Genomic DNA, 17253 nt, shown 5'->3' on the forward strand with positions numbered 1-17253 from the left:
AAGCTATTTGAATGATACAGACTTTTCTGAGAATGAAATAGTAAGGACTATTTAGAATCTTTTTTTTTTTGCCCCACCTTTTAATTTTATATCATATTTGCAAGTTACCTCCTTGCATTACAGTAATAAAAAGGACCACGCCTGCAGGGCCTCAGGCCTAAGCAAGAAGTGAAGGTACCATCACCAGGGGCTTTGAGGGAAGGGGCAGTGTTTGTTTCCCTTGCTGCCTTTGGCTCAGCTTCTCACTCAGCCTCTGGGGACCATTTGGTCCTACTGGACTCTGTCTTGACTGGCTTGCATTTCAGCATCCATGGGTCTGCACAGAGATACCGACATTTGTTTCTTCTAGCTGTAGCCCTTGATTCAGCTGGACCCCCTCTCAAGTGAACACTGCCACCCCGGTTTGGAGTCTCATTCCTCCCCTGATGGAACACCTGCTCCATTAAAACCATGTTTTAATCTGTCTTATTGCATTTATATGTTTTGTTTTATAATTTAATATGTTATATTTATTATTTGTTGTATAATGTGGCATTGAATTTTGCCATAATCTGTAAGCCGCTCCGAGTCCCCTTTGGGGCTGAGAAGAGCAGGGTATAAATATAGTAAATAAACAAGAAATGGACAGAAAAGGCAGTTCAATACATAGTAGCATTAGGTCGTAATTAATGTATTTACAAATTTAGCACCAGAACATTGCAATGTATTGAAGCAGCAGTGGATCCTGGCGGGAGGCAGACTGCGTTGTATAATACAGAACACTGGATGAGTGAAGGTTGGATAAGTGAGACTCTGTTGTATTATATTCTTAGCATTGCACAATATAAGTATTCAATATTACTATATTGTACTATACCACTATACTGCAATATTATTAGTAGCTTTACATGTAATATATCATTATTATATTATTATATTTACAATATTAGTATATCACAATATATTTAACACACTACCAGAATATTATACTACTAGTAGTATATAATATACAGGGTTAGTCAAAATGAATAGGCCAATAAGAAAATTAATTGTATGTATGTTTGGCCTATTCATTTTGACTAACCCTGTATTGTACTATATGATAAGTTGTAATAATAATAATAAACCTTTATTTATACCTGGCTAACATCTCCCGAAGGACTTGGTGCGGCTTACAAGAGGCCGAGGCCCAACACATTAATAAAACAACAGCATAACAAATACAACAATAAATAAACTCATAAAACAAGCAATAAACATTAAAACAATAGCAATAAACATTAGACAATAACACCATGACGCATTTAAAACTAAGGCCGGGCCAAATGTAATGATTAAAAATTTTAAAAAATGTTGGACATGGCAGGTGAAATGAATAGGTTTTTGGAGATTGGTGCGGTGTGCAGACTATCTTAAATGTCTAGTAAAGTGCATTTGGGACATTAGCTGTCCCCTGCCATGTGTTGCTGTGGCCCAGTCTGTCTGTATATGCTTTGTGTGTATATATATGTATATACACACATATATATATGTGTGTGTTTGCGTATATATATGTGGTTTTGCCCCCGGTGGCACAGTGGGTTAAAGCACTGAGCTGCTGAGCTTGTTGACTAAAAGGTTGCAGGTTCGATTCCGGGGAGCGGCGCGAGCTTCTGCTGTCAGCCCTAACTTCTGCCAACCTAGCAATTTGAAAACATGCAAATGTGAGTAGATCAATAGGTACCGCTCCGGCGGGAAGGTAACGGCGTTCGATGCAGTTGTGCCGGCCACATGACCTTGGAGGTGTCTATGGACAACGCTAGCTCTTCGGCTTAGAAATAGAGATGAGCACCACACCCCAGAGTCAGACATGACTGAGCTTAATGTCAGGAGAAAACTTTTACCTTTACCTATCTAATGTCAGGGGACAACCTTTACCTTAACCTATGTAGTTTTGCACATGCGTTGTAATGTTTTTCGGATGGTTTTTTTAGCTTTTTAAGTCCCTTCTGCTGTGTTTTTTATGAGTGATGGACACTTGTTGAACTGATAGGTGTATTGTGTCCAGATTTGGTGTCAATTTGTCCAGTGGTTTTTGAGTTACGTTAATCCTACAAACAAACATTACATAATATAATCAAACACATAGAAGCATAAAATTAGAAAGGATACAACAGGCCTGGGCAAACTTGGGCCTTCCAGGTGTTTTGGACTTCAATTCCCACCATTCCTAACAGCCTCAGGCCCCTTCCTGAGGCCAAGTTTGCACAGGCCTGGGGTGCAATATAGCAGCAGCAACACAAAGATGGCCTGTTCATTACATGTAGCAGTAATAAGTTTCAGTTTAGTAGTAATGATTGGCACCAAGCAATAGTTGACAGTGACAGTGATGCCAAAGTCTCTCTCCCTTGAATTCCAAGTTCACCAAAGATAGAACATAGGCAAGAATAGGAGAGATCCTTCCTCCTCCCCCTCCCCTCCCCGATGACGTAACGTTCCTTCCTATTGGCCGAGGAAGCTATGCTTTGGAAGCGACGCTTTTAAAGTGCGCCCGCTCTATGACGTCATCAGAGCGGAACCCGGAAAAGAGCAGCGCGGCCTCAAATCAAGGCGGCAGTAACACTCCGGCCTTGCGATGAAGGAAACGCCGTTGTCCAACTGCGAGAAGCGCTTCCTGCTGAAAGCCATCGAGGAGCGGAAGGTGCGTTAGCGAGAGAGAGAAGAAGAGATTGTAGTCATGGGTCTGATGGATCTGCACTGTAGAGTTAATGCGGTTTCATGCCACTTTGGCTCAATCCCGGGAGTTGTAGTTTGGTGAGACGACAGCACAATTGAGCAGACGAGGCTAAAGGGCTTGTAAAACGACGGCTCTCCGGATTAATGGCCTCAAACTGTGTTAATTCTGCAGTGTAGATGCATCTCCAGCCACATATTAGGAAACTGAAATGTCGAAGCAAGGTTTGAGGACAAAAGAGATCAACCTGATTCTGTACTTTTCAGGAGTCAGTATTAAAATCCACTCTCCAGCCCTGAATGCTAGAAGTCATTCCAGGGGAATTCCAGACAATAAACAATCAGGGCCGGCTAATCAACCTCCCAACAAAGGATTCCCCCCAGGCAGGAAGCAGCCAAGCCTTGAAGCTGCAAGGCTATTCAGTGCTAAGCAAGGTGATCAATTGCAGCATTCATACTTGCCTCAAACAGACAAGAGTTCTTTCTCCCGCCCTGGACATTCCACAGAGATATAAACTCTGGTTTTCAACAGACCCCTCAACCTCTGAGGATGTCTGCCATAGTTGTGGGTGAAATGTCAGGAGAGAATGCTTCTTGAACATGGGCATACAGCTTCCCTGACAACCAATTAATTTTGAACTCTGCATTTCAAGTTTGCATTCTATTGATATATTTAATTGTTATATTAATGTATTTTGGTAAATGTGTTTTGGCTGTTTTATACCCCCACCTTGAGTTGTGAGGAGAGATGGGCAACAAATGAATTATTATTATTATTATTATTATTGTTAACTTCACTGATGCGACACTCTGGTCTTCTTTATACTAAATATTATAGAATTTTGATACCTCTTTAGCTGCCATGGTGCCTTCCTGTGGAATCTTTCGGTTTGCATTTAGGGAAGGGTTCTTTGAATTCTCTGCTAGAGAGCTTTATTTACTTATTTATTTATTTACAGTATTTGTATACTGTTTTTCTTACCCCAAGGGGGACTCAAAGTGGTTTACTGTACCAAAGTACCCAAATTCTGTAGGATCCGTTTTTGGAAGTTAAAGTAGTATCAAAGTACACTAACTGTGTAGTGTGAAAGACACCCAGTGTGTCAGATTCATCTATAATCTTCTTTCCTGCTTTGTAGGATTTCAGTGTTATTAATTGCTGCTCTAGAGGGGAAAGTCAGCCCCTGAAGATGAGTTATGGAAATGCCGAAATAAGGAAAATAATTACCTCTGTACCATATAAGTGGATTTAGGCATGCAAACTCTTCACAGTTGGCAAACCTAGAGTTCAGGACTGTAAGAGTGGGTTTCACTGTGTACATATAATTTAGTGTTTTGAATGTGATTTTCCTGCTTCTTGGCCAGGGGTTGGACTGGATAGCCCATGAATTCTCATTCAATGCTATGATTCTAGTTGACTTTTTCCACAGTCCCATATTTCACATCTGTAATTTTAGCTTGTTTTGTCTTTACAGCGTCTTGATGGACGAGAGTGCTATGACTACAGAAATCTTCGCATCTCCTTTGGCTCTGACTATGGCTGCTGTATTGTGGAGCTTGGAAAAACGAGGTACCTCAGAATAGGGGATATGGCCATCACTTATTGATTGCTCCTACCTTGTTGCACATGTGGCTATCTGCCTTCAGTTGATGCCTTCGTTTGTCCTTAACTGAGACAAATGACCAAGTTACTGTCTTGATAACTACAATGTGGAAATGAAAAGTGTACATGAAAGGATTATGTGCAAAGGACCATAACTTACTAAGAGCACAAAATTTGCATGATGAAGTTTTCAGCATTTTTAGGTAACAAAACCTCTGCCTGGAACCTGGAGAATGCAGACAACACTGACGGACTTAGAACATCTGACTCAGGCCCCTTCCATATAGCTGAATAAAATCCCACATTGTCGAATATATGGCAGTGTGGTCTCAGATAATCCAGCTCAAAGCAGATATTGTGGGATTTTCTACCTTGATATTTTGGGTTATATGGCTGTGTAGAAGGGCCCTGTATTTATACTCCACCTTTCTTCCAGAGTAAGATCCAAAACAGCTTCCAAAAACAGTGTTAAAACACGTATCACAAAATGGTAAACATTCAGTGTTCCACATCTGCATTTTCTATTACTATACAGGGAATCATATGCATAATATCATTGTATGTCTTCTGGCAATTAATTGTATCAAGTTAATGTCAACTCTGAATAAGACAATGTGAATTTTAGAACGCCTTGTTATTTTAAACATGTAAGCAATCAGTTGAAATTTTACTCTTAAAGTTCGCCTATGTGGTGGCTTTTCTCTTTGTAGGATTCTTGGACAAGTGTCCTGTGAGCTTGTCACCCCAAAGCCAAATCGTGCGACGGAGGGCATACTTTTCTTTAATCTTGAACTCTCTCCTATGGCATCACCTGCATTTGAGCCTGGAAGGTATGTGACCCTACTTCTCCCTAGTAATAACATTCAGTGCTTCCTCAAGAAATGTTTTGTCTTTCTTAATTATTTGTAACTAAAGGTTTATTTTTTAATTCTAGACAGCCTGAGTTACTTGTAAAACTGAATCGACTGTTAGAAAGATGCCTAAGGAATTCGAAGTGTATAGATACTGAATCTCTCTGTGTTGTTGCTGGTGAAAAGGTGTGTAGTAGCATTAATTATAAAAATATATTTTAATAACTCTAAAAATTAAGTTATTTGACTTAACCATATTGCTTGTTTCCATTTGAATCCATGTGGAATTCGGAGACATATCTATCATCCCCTTTGATTAAATGGGTCTCTTTTTTCTTCCATCTTTGTATTTTTTATCGATAAAATAAAGATGGTTGAAAATAGAATAAAATTATAAAACATTATTTAAACCATCGAATACCTAAGTACTGTTTGTATTCTAAGCTGAGTTGTGGTTTCATCATAGAGTGATATCAGCAGAACTCAAATTTGAATCCTATTCCCTGAATCTGCTTAGAATGTGTTTGGGACTGAATTCTGAGCATTTTTTATTTCATGTCAAAAGCATTGCATAAAGTATAAAACTGATAAAATAGAGGGAACACAAGTGTCTAAATAGTTTTTGACCAAAAATTGGCAACAGCAACCACATTGTCTGTAGCTTTAATCCATTCTTCCTCAGTGCATGAGGCAGGGCATTGTGGGCAAGCATATAGATGCTAAGTTGTTTGTTCTGCTCCACAGTTGCACAGGGTAGAAGATTCTTCTAGGATGGTAGTGCTATTCACTACCGTCCTATTCTGCCCATTCCAGTTCTGAGTCTATTCAGGGACTTCCAAGTTGCCAATTTTTTTAAGGCTAAGGTTTAATTTCCTATGTTTGTATAGTTAGTAGCACATATGAAATACTTTTATAATGAGAAGTGTGATTATTTATGAGGACAATCCTGTGATTAATGTTTTGAGGTGTAATATATTAATGCAAATGAGGCTTTCATTTTAAGGACATTTCTTGTGAATATATACAATATTTGGCATGAATAATCTAGATTTTTTAGATCACTGTTAATGGAGAAATATATTGTGTTACTATGACTTCAGCTCAACATTTCTCAGTATCTCTGACAGAAAAAAATGTGTTTAATACTCCTTTCCCTCATTTCCACTTTATGGAAAGCTGCTAAAAGCTAGAATGGCTATATGAACACAACAGTCATCAATACACTCGCATGAGTTTTGCCCCATTGCTAAAGAATCATGTTTTCTGTAGTCTTTAACAAGGATCTACTCAGTGAGGAGAGAATTAAATTGTCTTTTTTCCTTCTTAGGTGTGGCAAATTCGTGTGGACTTGCATGTGCTGAACCACAATGGAAACCTTATTGATGCTGCAAGTATAGCAGCAATTGTGGCCTTGTGTCACTTTCGGAGGCCAGATGTATCTGTGCAAGGAGAAGAAGTAACACTGGTACTTTTCACTCTTGTTTTTTTTAGCAACTAACTGTTTGGTATTGTATGGTCTCCTTTTAAAAAAAAATCCAGAAGTTCCACCAAAGCATTTTTGTATTTACAAAGTAAGGCAACATATCTGAAACACCTGAACTGTTAACATGTTTATTGTACTATGTAACCTTTAAGCAAGAGTATATACTTTTGCTTAAAGTCAGGTCAAAGTTCAGATTTTGGCACTTATTCCAAAATACCTCAGATTGTCTATCAAAAATTGGCTGGTAGCTGTGTGTGAAATTTAGATGCCTACATAAAATAAATGGGTTAGAATTGGAACCTTGTAATACTTTGTTTAGATATAAAGAGTTCTTAGTATTGATTTAAGAGATAAGCAGGAGACCATGCAGGCAAAAGCAAACATTTTTATTAGCAAACATTTATAGGCCCCCAAACCTTAACTCTTACATTTTTATTATATTTAATACAAAAAGTACAGGCCAAATATACTCGAGTATAAACCGACCTGAATAAAAGACGAGGCGCCTAATTTTACCACAAAAAACTGGGAAACCTTATTGACTCGAGTATATGCTGTGGGTGGGAAATGCAGTAGCTACTGGTAAAGTTCAAAATAAAATAGATTCCAATAAAATTACAGTAATTGAGACCTCAGAAGGTTAAATGTTTTTGAATATTTACATAAAACTAAGATAAGACAGTCCAACTCTGATTAAATAATTATTCTAACCTTCTTCAATGTAAATATGCTTATGTATCTTTTCAATAATAACAGAGTATAATAATAAATGCAATAATAATAATAATAATAATAATAATAATAGAGTAAAGCAATAAATGTAATAAAATAATAACAGAATAAAATAATGAATACCTTTGCTTCGAGTATAAGCCAAGGGGGGTTTATACAGAGTTTATACAGAATTTTATGTGTTTTTGACTTACTAAACTTTAAAAAGTTTTCTTTACATTTTCTAGTATATGGACAGAGACTAAAAAAATAATAATTCTCATTAAATTATTGATGGCACACTTGTGAAAAATTAAATCCATAAATGTTAAAACTTGCAAAAGTCGAGGTTCAGCTGTATTACTAATACATATGAATAGCTTAATGGTATGTAATTTTTTTTTTGCTCTTATCAATAACTGGGAGTTACATTACAGTGGGTCCTCGGTATCAACTGTAGAAGTAACAAAACCTGTATAATGGGTTTCCTTGCTATAACATGGAAAAGGAGTTTCAGAGTTTTTCTGTAACAATTCTCAGTATTTTCTGTCTTTTCTTTATGTTGGCTAAGTAAAATATTTTTGTATATTACATTCTTTAGTATACACCTGAGGAACGTGACCCTGTCCCACTGAGTATCCACCACATGCCTATCTGTGTAAGCTTCGCTTTTTTCCAGCAAGGGTAAGTTCACATTAATTCACTGAAAATACTTGCCAATGTTGCTAGAATGCATACACCAAGTGGTAGTTAGCAAGAGGCTTCTAAAATATAGAATAGGATGCCTCCTCTCTTTCTCTTCTCTTTTCTTGCTTTTTCTGATAATATGAATCATTTGGGAAGACAATTGTCAGAAATATGGCTAAAATGTGAAAAATCAGTATTATTCTATGTAGCATATCTGATTTTCACAGTAGTACCGATCTATAGTTGCTTGTGAAGTAGATAGAAATAAAGCTTCTATACATGTCAAATGTATTTATTGGTTTATCACAATAAAAATATTGTTTTGGCAGTTTATATAAAAGTCTTATTGTTTATTTGTTTCAAATGGTTTCAGGACCTTCTTGTTAGTGGATCCTAGCGAACAGGAGGAACGAGTTATGGATGGCCTCCTTGTGATTGCCATGAATAAGCACCGTGAGATTTGTACAATTCAGTCTAGTGGTGGAATTATGCTGCTAAAAGATCAGGTAATAATGTTTCTGAAAGGTCTATGTGGATCACCCTTTCCCCTTTTTGAACTGCCCATCTCCAACAATTGGTTGATCCTTTACATATAATCATAGGATGATGCCATGATTCCAGTTTGAACAGGAAATGAAATTCAAAATTAGTGCATTGGAGATATATATATATATATATAGAGAGAGAGAGAGAGAGAGAGAGCAGTTCAGCAAAATAGTATAAAAACCAATGTCTAAATGTCAGAAATAATCCACAAAATTCAAGGTACACGGGTACCTTCAAAAACCAGGAATACAAAAGCAAAATAAATCCAAAACATGAGATTCAGGAGTACGGAAGCATGGAATATGAGCAACAGGAAACCTGGAACTAGAAATCCCTTAGTAGGCTTGACTTGGCGAGAGATGTATCCTCAAACAATGTTGACTGCTGAGTAAAACTCCTGACCCCTTTAATATACACAAAAATCGTGTCTTTTCACATGAGATTTAGATATGGGCCTCTTTTCTGATAAGTGCTATGACCTTCGTAATATTTGTTGATCAGCCCGAAGCCTACTAAAACTAGGTCTCCTATCAACAAACTCATTACCATTATCTTGAAGCTCATTATTCTTGGCACCTGGAGTTTCAGCCTCTGAACTCCTTTCCCTAGAGATCTGCTCCAGTACATCCTCTGAAATGTGGACTTTGTTAGTTGGAGTCACAGACTGCTCAGTTTTAGGACTTAAAATCTCAGGCCCAGAATCCCCATTAACAGTAATATCAGACACCACCATGGGGTGAACTACAACAGACAGATACAATCAGTGTTAGTGTTAAATTTGCTGATTGTTGAAAATCTGACATTCTAGTAAAACACTCTCCCTCAAATGGTGTTAAAAGCATATTTTACACAAGTACAGTGAAGATGTCTCCTGTTACTGCTTTCTAAAAATGGTTATTGCACGAATAATCAATCTTATTAGCATGATGAAGTATTCATCATTCCTGTAGTCTTGCTGAGCTGAAAGTAAGCAGGCTGCTACTGCTTGTTCCTAACAAAGTATCAGAAGTAAATGTTTCAATGTTCGACATTAGTTAAATGTAATAATTATTTAATTTCAGAGTTCAGAATGTAATACCCATTTAATAATAAAGATAATTACATATCAGTTTTAACATTTTTTAAAACCCTTTTAAAGATTTAAGTTTTGACTTCAAATGGGCAACAGTTTTCATAAGCATCTTCAGTGGTACAGACACTAGAGCATCATGATTTGAGTTTATGTTATATATTTTTCTTGAGAATTAATCTCTTGCATTCACCCAGGTCATTATTTATGTATTGCAGGTTCTAAGATGTAGCAAAATAACAGGGGTTAAAGTAGCAGAAATTACAGAACTCATTCAGAAAGCCTTGGAAAATGACCAGAAAGTTAGGTGAGTTTTGAAAATGCTACTTGTTAAAGCAGTAATTCCCAACCTGTGATCTATGGACCACCAGTGGTCTGCAAGAACAAAAATATGGTCCGCAGCCTCACCATTACTACACCGTTGTCTCGAAACCATGCGGCAACAAGAACAACTGGTCTCGTGAAACCCTCTTATATTGCCGAGGCAACGGGGATGTCAGGAAGGAAGAGGCTGACTACCACAAAAGCTTACTACTACCACATCAGCTCTAGATTATTAAATACGGTTTTCTGTGTGCAAACAGATGGTGACTACTGGTTGGCATATGTTCTGTATCAGAAACTAGAGCTGATGTGATCTGTCCAATGCAGTTTTCTGAATCAGCACCCCAAATAACCAAACTGAATCTGAAGTTGACTAAAAACTGATTCGTAACCCTTTTGGTACTGATGTTGGAGAGTGATCCCTGATCAAAAAAATGGTTGGGAACCACTGTGTTAAAGGTATACTTGTATATCACTAAACTGTTGTCATTTAAATTAAGCTAAACATAATCTGTTGCATTTTATTTGCATTTTATTTTGTGGATTTTATTTAACAGACAAGTTATGTGATTAATATTTTCTTGAAATGTTATACATGATTTCAAACCAAATATTTCTATATGTATATTCACATCAGTATTTCATCAAATACCATATTATTTAGAGAAGAAAAACTTTAGTTTTTCTTATACAGTACATACATCTATTCTGAGCATCTCAATCTCTTCCACAGAGATTTCTTGCCCTGTTGACAGGTCACCTTGGATTTTGCACTAAGTAATTGTAATTGTCCTAATTCTTGACTATATTCGTGATGGCCAATGTGGCTATAAGTAAAATCTGATTCCAGGTCCCAGAATCATGTTGAATCTGGATCTTTAAAGCCTATGCAGTGACTTTCATGACAATAATTTCTACTTTACTTAGGTGGGGACTATTCTTAGAATTACGATTTTTTAAAAAGAAAAATTACAACTTGTATTTCCACATTGTATATAGAAGGAGACCTTCCAGTTGTATTTTTATGAAACCACTATGTGAGGTTATCCAGAAGTTTTTCATATAATATTATGCAGTTCTTTCACTCATCTGTTGATGTCAGAGAAGTATAGAAATTCTGAATCATTGTCAGTTTTGGTCTGGAAAAAATCCAAATATATTCTGCGTACAGATTTACAATTTGTTCTGGATGAAATTGTCCCACAGAGAATCAAGTATGGAGTTTGTATTATCCCTTGATGCCTATACTGTTTGAGTGATTTAGCACTGCAATAATTTCCACAGTTTTAATCGGCTGTAGCAATAACAACAAAAAGGACCATGGGATTGTTAAAGATTAATCATCTAATAAGCTTTAATGAGGAATTGGTCCAAAGACAGCAAAGCTATCTCTAATAAAGTAAGATATTGCAGAACACTTGGTAATCAATTATTTCAAGTGCATTTTAAGTCTCTCTGGACACTTTGCCCATCGTAGTCTTGCATACGTATCCATTAGTCATAGGCTGTAACCGTTTCAACCGTTTGTGTTTTCATACCAATTTTTTTCATTCGGATGACACGAAATGGTGCACCCCTCTCTGGTACGGAAGTAGCAGTGAAACAAAAGGAAAGTGGGAATGGTAACCGTTTGGTCGCCTGATTTTCAGTGCTCGACTGCAAGCCCTGGCAGGGAGAGTGCATGTGTGGCTTGCAGGCCCAACAAGCTCAGGGACTGCAGCCAAGGGCTGGTAGCTAAAACTGAGGGGAAGGGGATCATGGGAAGCCCACCCATTGCTGCCAAGGGGACAAAAATATTCGGGGGTTTTGGACCTGGGATGAAAATGCTCATTTGGAAAGGCACCTGTTTTAAGGAGAGGTGCTCGAAAACAAAAAAGGGCCTTATGAATGAAACAAACTGAAACTGAGAGTAATTCTATACAAATGCACAAGACTAGTATCCATTTCCTATATGCATATTCCAGAGAGAATACCAATGATAAATTGGTCCTATTCCGCTTGCATTAAAGGTTAAAATATACTGTATGCTCAAATGAATCCTATCTTAGCCATGATATGAACATTGAAAGACCTGCTCTCTGGACCATCTTAGCTATTTCTGGAATACTTATGACAGAGACTTTTTTCTACATTTTACCAGAGATAAGTAATTCTGTCTTCAGTGTGTTCTGTCAAGTCCTGCTTTTGAATGGATTCTGAAAATCGTTTTTAGGAAAGTCCTGCAATGCAAATTCTTCCATTTCTATGTTCATCTTTTTTTACTCATTTTCCTGTCTCAGTGGTGTTTATTGGTATCTAAGTTTGTGACTTGAATTCTGAGACAAGGATGAAATCTTTCAAATTAGATAATATAAAACGATGAGAATAAACTCATTTTTAACTTTTGTTGTATTTTTGTAACATGTCAGCTGATTTCTGGACTAATAATGTTTTCTTTTTCGATAGGAAAGAAGGGGGGAAGTGTGGATTCGCTGAATCTGTTCCTAACCAAAGAATAACTGCATTTAAGATAGAACAAGCCCCAGTGGACACCAAAGATGTACAAGAGCAAGCTGAAGAAATAATTGCCAAAGCATTTCCTCCTTCAGAAGTGTATCTTTTAAAAATTAGTCATTATATGAATGGTTTGGGATATTGGGCAGCACTCTTTTTACTTGGCAAGCTAGAAAGTCTGGTAGGCAACAAAACATGGCTTTTCTATTTGGGTGGCTCAGAATCTTTTGTGTGGGTGTCTGCAAAATGTTATAGAATCGTAGAATCATAGAGTTGGAAGAGACCTCGCGGGCCATCAGTCCAACCCCTGCCAAGAAGCAGGGGGTCATATAAATTAGTATCTAAAATGGTGAGGTTACAGTGATATGCAGCTGTGATAGGGAGTAGAAATCCAAGATACTTCATGAATAGCTCCAAACATTTAACAAAATAATCTGCACCTTGATTTGTATGCCATTCAGTGTTTGAATACTCCACTTCTCTACCAGTAACATAGAATCTGATCCTCATAATACAATGGAGGAGAAATGTGAGGGAACTGTATATGCTGGATTTTAAAGAATGTCCTATACAATTGTTGGTTTTTGTCAGCAGATAAGTATGCAACCCTCCAAAGCGCAGAGCAAAACATGGCACAAAGTCAAGACAGTTTCTGAGCCAGAAAACTCATCGAGTCAATTTTGATATTTTCAGGATATTTTCCTTAATGACTTTAGCGTGGCCACGCCAGTTTTGTGGACTTCTGGCACAGCCCAGATTGGAGAAGGACTTGAGAATTCATGGGGTGATTTTGAGGGATCTGAAAGAGAGGAGGAAGAAGATGAAATTGCTCAGGATGAACCTATAACAGTAGAAGACCAGAATATGGAAACTGGAGATGCTAGTGCCAGGACAAGGAAGCAGAAAGGTTGGCATGATTTTAAAAATTAAACAATGACTTTAAAATGTTTTGTTTTTTTAATATTGTGACAGCAAACATTTTTCTTTTTTTGCTATATATTAAAAATGGGGAATAGGGAAAAAGAAAAAGTTGGATATAGTCCAAGGAGAAAAAAAAGATTAACTTCCAATCTTCTCCATAGGTTTTCTCTTTGTCGTGTTTTCTAATTTTGCTTTAACACTCTTCACTCTTCGTGTCTCTTCCTCTTTGAAGCTGGTTTTACTTCCAATGTGTAAATTCTTCTAATCAATTCATTTTCTCTGTTTTCATCAACTGTATCTATTAGGGCTGTCCAACCACGGAAAAATTTGTTTCTAAACTCGATTCGTTTTTAGGGGGGTTTTGCGTTTCGTTTTTTAAAAGAATTCCGAAATTTTGGAAATTACGAAACAATTTCGAAACAATAATGAATCGATTCGTTAATGGCGGACGCGATTGCGCAATACGCTAAAAAACCCTCCAAATGGGACAGGGGGAACTTCTGAAGCTTCCCTCTCCCTCTGTTGTTGAATGTTGGTGTGATAATTTATTTTTTTATCACTGATAAAACAAACAACAACTATAAAACTTGCACCAGACATACGGAAATAATAACGAAATAATAACGAAACAATTTCGAAACAATTACAAAATAAAATTTAAAAATTCGTTTTGATTTTAAGTTGCTCCTGAATGGTTCAATATCGCTTAGTTATCAAAAAAATAACGAATTAATAACGAATTACGAAATTAACGAACGAAACCGCCCAGCCCTAGTATCTATCTGTTGTGATTCTTTTCTGTAAATCTTGGGTAATTGTCTGTGCTCATAAATCCTGTTTCATTATCTCTTATCACTTTTCATACTCATTGTTCCATTCCTGGTAATTCTTTTGATTTTAATTTTTGGGCATGTTATTCTAGCTGCCTTTGTTAAATAGTAGAATAATTTGTCTTCATTTTTTCTATTTCAAAGTAAGCAATTTCAAGTAGAAAGTACTCAGGTTTAATTTGAGTCTGCACACCTAATTTTTTTTTTAATTTTCTCATATATTTCTTTCCAGTATGTGATAAAGAACCCGGTACACTCTTCGCACTTCCAACATTTGTTTGCAGTATTTAGGAAATATTTCGAGTTTTTTTGGATGTTAAATACCATTGGTCCATCATTTTATACCAGTTTCCCTTCAACTCATACGAATATGTGTATTTTAATTTTTTGTTCCACATTTTCCCATTCTTCCATCCTTATTGTGTGCCCTATATTTGCATCCCATTTGACCATGAAATCTTTAATCTGTTCTTCTTCTGTTGAACAGTCCAAAAGCATCTGATATATTTTCGTAATCCATTTCTTTTGTTAAAAAAAGGTTTTGAATAAAATGAAGTTGAAAAACTCATTTCTCTGACAATACTAGTCAGTTGAATATGCTGAAAGGAGGTGCTTTAGGAAGCTTTTATAACAGATTGAGGTGCTTTTTAGTTTAAATCTTTTCTGGTTTGGCTGGAATAGATGCTTTGCCTATTATTTGCATAGTGTTACTGTTGAAAAACAGAACAGTAAAAGTACAGCCAGTCCTCAATTTATGTGAGGGATAGAGGCTCAGGATTCCCATGAAAGTGGGGGAAATTAATATATTAACATCCTTCCCCCTGAAGAAACCATGCATGCTACAGACTTTCCTCCAAACAGCCATGATCTATCCCTCCCTTTTCCACCTTAGCATCACAATGCCTCTGTTGGACCTCCATTGCCTCTGCCTCCTAAGATTAAAGGCATTATTTGCAGTAACTTACTCTCTTCACTGTGCTTCTCCGTTTCCTTTCCTGCTTGCCCTATTAGTATTTATCCAAACAATGCTGTCTTTAGGATGTTTGTCCTGATTGTTGATTTTCTCATATCTTCCAGATGAGACAATTGTTTTATCTGACAGTGAAGAGGAAGATGTTGTGATCCTCGAACCAGAAGTGACAAACAAAAACAGGTAATCTCTTGGAACTTTCCCCCCACCCCCTCCCAGACTATTGTATTTTAACAGAAAAAATATTCTGACCCAGCCTATATTCCCTTGCTAGTAGTCTTGCATGAACTTCAGTTAATTGCTCTTGACCAGTGAGTGGGCCAAAGCATTCTTTCTCCCACTATTCTAAATATTTTAACTGGCATGGAATAACCAAAAGATCTCTCCAGCTACTCTATCTAGGGTTATATTGCCATCATTCTTGCAGTCATGTTACTTACTCCTGGGAAGTAGTGGCAGCCTGGCAGTAGAGTTAGGTCACCAGAGTGCTGTTTCTTGTAAATTAAAAATGAATGTGGGACCGGGATGGCAGCTCCTAAAGCATAATGTTTAATTAAGCATGTATAATACAATATATAACTTCCATTGTCTTCAACTACACAGAAATGTTGATTATAGAAAATTCAACATTATGATGGCCTAGGCATTATTCCCATCAGCAAATATTTTGACGACTTCAGACCACCTTTAAAAGGGGGGGGGGGGGTGTTGGTTCATAAAGTAGTAGGAAACAAGGCATAGAGGAGCATATATCATGAAGGTGGAAACCCAGGGCTACTTTAGCCTCTCACAGAACACCCTGAACAGCCAGTTTGTGAAAAAGAACTTTTTTTCCGCTTAAGGATCTCCAACACCTCAGGGATAAAGAGAGTTTTGCTTTATTTTTGGCTTCAGATGTTTTATCCAACAGGAAGCGATCTAGAAATCAACATTCTGGCCCTCAAGGAGTCCTGATGCATATGACATTGCCATATATATCCCCAGGGTGCATAAGTTTTGAAAAAAGTTTTTAATAATGTCAGAAGCGGCTTGGGAGTATACTGTAAGTTGCTTCTGGTATGAGGGAATTGGCCGTCTTCAAGGACGTTGCCCAGGGGACACCCAGATATGTCATCATCCTATGCGAGGCTTCTCTCATGTCCCTACATCAGAAGCTGGGGATGACAAACGGGAGCTCACCCTTTCGTGGAGTTCAGGTCAGGAGTTCAGCCAGCACAAGGATTTAACCTGTTGCACCACTGTGACTCCCAGTTTTGAAATGGCCCTGGAAGACTGGATGCCACCCTCCACCCCAGTATATGCTTGGTTGCAATCAAAGCATTACAGAAAATTAAGATATTGTCCAAGTGTGAGGTCATGATAGATTTGTTTTATGCATGCTTAAATTCCTTCTTCCTGCAGAACAGAGACCTCTCCCAAACAAGACACAATGAGTAAAAAAACAGGTGGTAAAAAGAAGAAAAAAAGAGCTACTAAATAAATGAGTGGATCGTATTTTTGTAATTTGACTTTTGTGCCCAAAACCAGTGTTCCCTTATATGTAATAACATAGTTTATGTTGCTGAAAAAATTGTAATGGTGCATCTGTTTTATATATATATGTGCATTTTTCTAATAAAGTTTTTATTGGTCTGTTTCTATGTTGTTAAACACATTAGTTTGCTTGACCATAATATTTAATTAAAATCATTTTGATGCTATAACCCTTGTAAAATCCATACAAGCATCCTCTATATATCTGTGGAACCATTTATGCCAGGATCATGTGTAGTTTATTATTTATTTACAGTATTCACCCTGAAGGGGATTCAGGGCAGTTCATAGAACACATATATGGCAAACATTCAATGCCAATTATACAACAGATAAAGGTATATTTATGCTTTTTTTCATCATTTTGCATATTTTGGAAGCTGTATTCTGTTCCAGTCACGGGGCTGCAGTTGCTCCACCTCCTTGGCAAAGAGCTTTCTTTGTTCGTAAACCTTTCTTCAAAATGCCATGCCTAAAATACCTCCCGGCCTAATGTGGTTCCTATTCGTCTACTCACATTGCTGTTTTCAATCTGCTAAGT

General features: G+C 37.2%; 1 protein-coding gene across 1 annotated transcript; it reads left to right on the plus strand.

Moving 5' to 3' along the window:
* Nucleotides 1-2516: 2516 nt before the first annotated feature.
* EXOSC9 (exosome component 9) lies at nucleotides 2517-16815 on the plus strand. Its single transcript, XM_060778995.2, has 12 exons — nucleotides 2517-2659; nucleotides 4167-4261; nucleotides 5005-5124; nucleotides 5229-5331; nucleotides 6473-6610; nucleotides 7941-8023; nucleotides 8400-8532; nucleotides 9860-9948; nucleotides 12411-12557; nucleotides 13175-13365; nucleotides 15287-15362; nucleotides 16581-16815. The coding sequence occupies exons 1-12, from the start codon at nucleotides 2594-2596 to the stop codon at nucleotides 16657-16659; spliced, it is 1320 nt and encodes a 439-aa protein (XP_060634978.2). The 5' UTR covers nucleotides 2517-2593; the 3' UTR covers nucleotides 16660-16815.
* Nucleotides 16816-17253: the final 438 nt, after the last annotated feature.

This window comes from Anolis sagrei, chromosome 5 (genome assembly GCF_037176765.1).
Source record: "Anolis sagrei isolate rAnoSag1 chromosome 5, rAnoSag1.mat, whole genome shotgun sequence".
NCBI lineage: Eukaryota > Metazoa > Chordata > Lepidosauria > Squamata > Dactyloidae > Anolis > Anolis sagrei.

Coding starts and splice junctions, on each gene's coding strand:
- EXOSC9 (XM_060778995.2), top strand. CDS start 2,594: ATGAAGGAAACGCCGTTGTCCAACTGCGAGAAGCGCTTCCTGCTGAAA. Junction 5,125..5,228: donor CCTGCATTTGAGCCTGGAAG/GTATGTGACCCT, acceptor TTTTAATTCTAG/ACAGCCTGAGTTACTTGTAA. Junction 5,332..6,472: donor GTGTTGTTGCTGGTGAAAAG/GTGTGTAGTAGC, acceptor TTTCCTTCTTAG/GTGTGGCAAATTCGTGTGGA.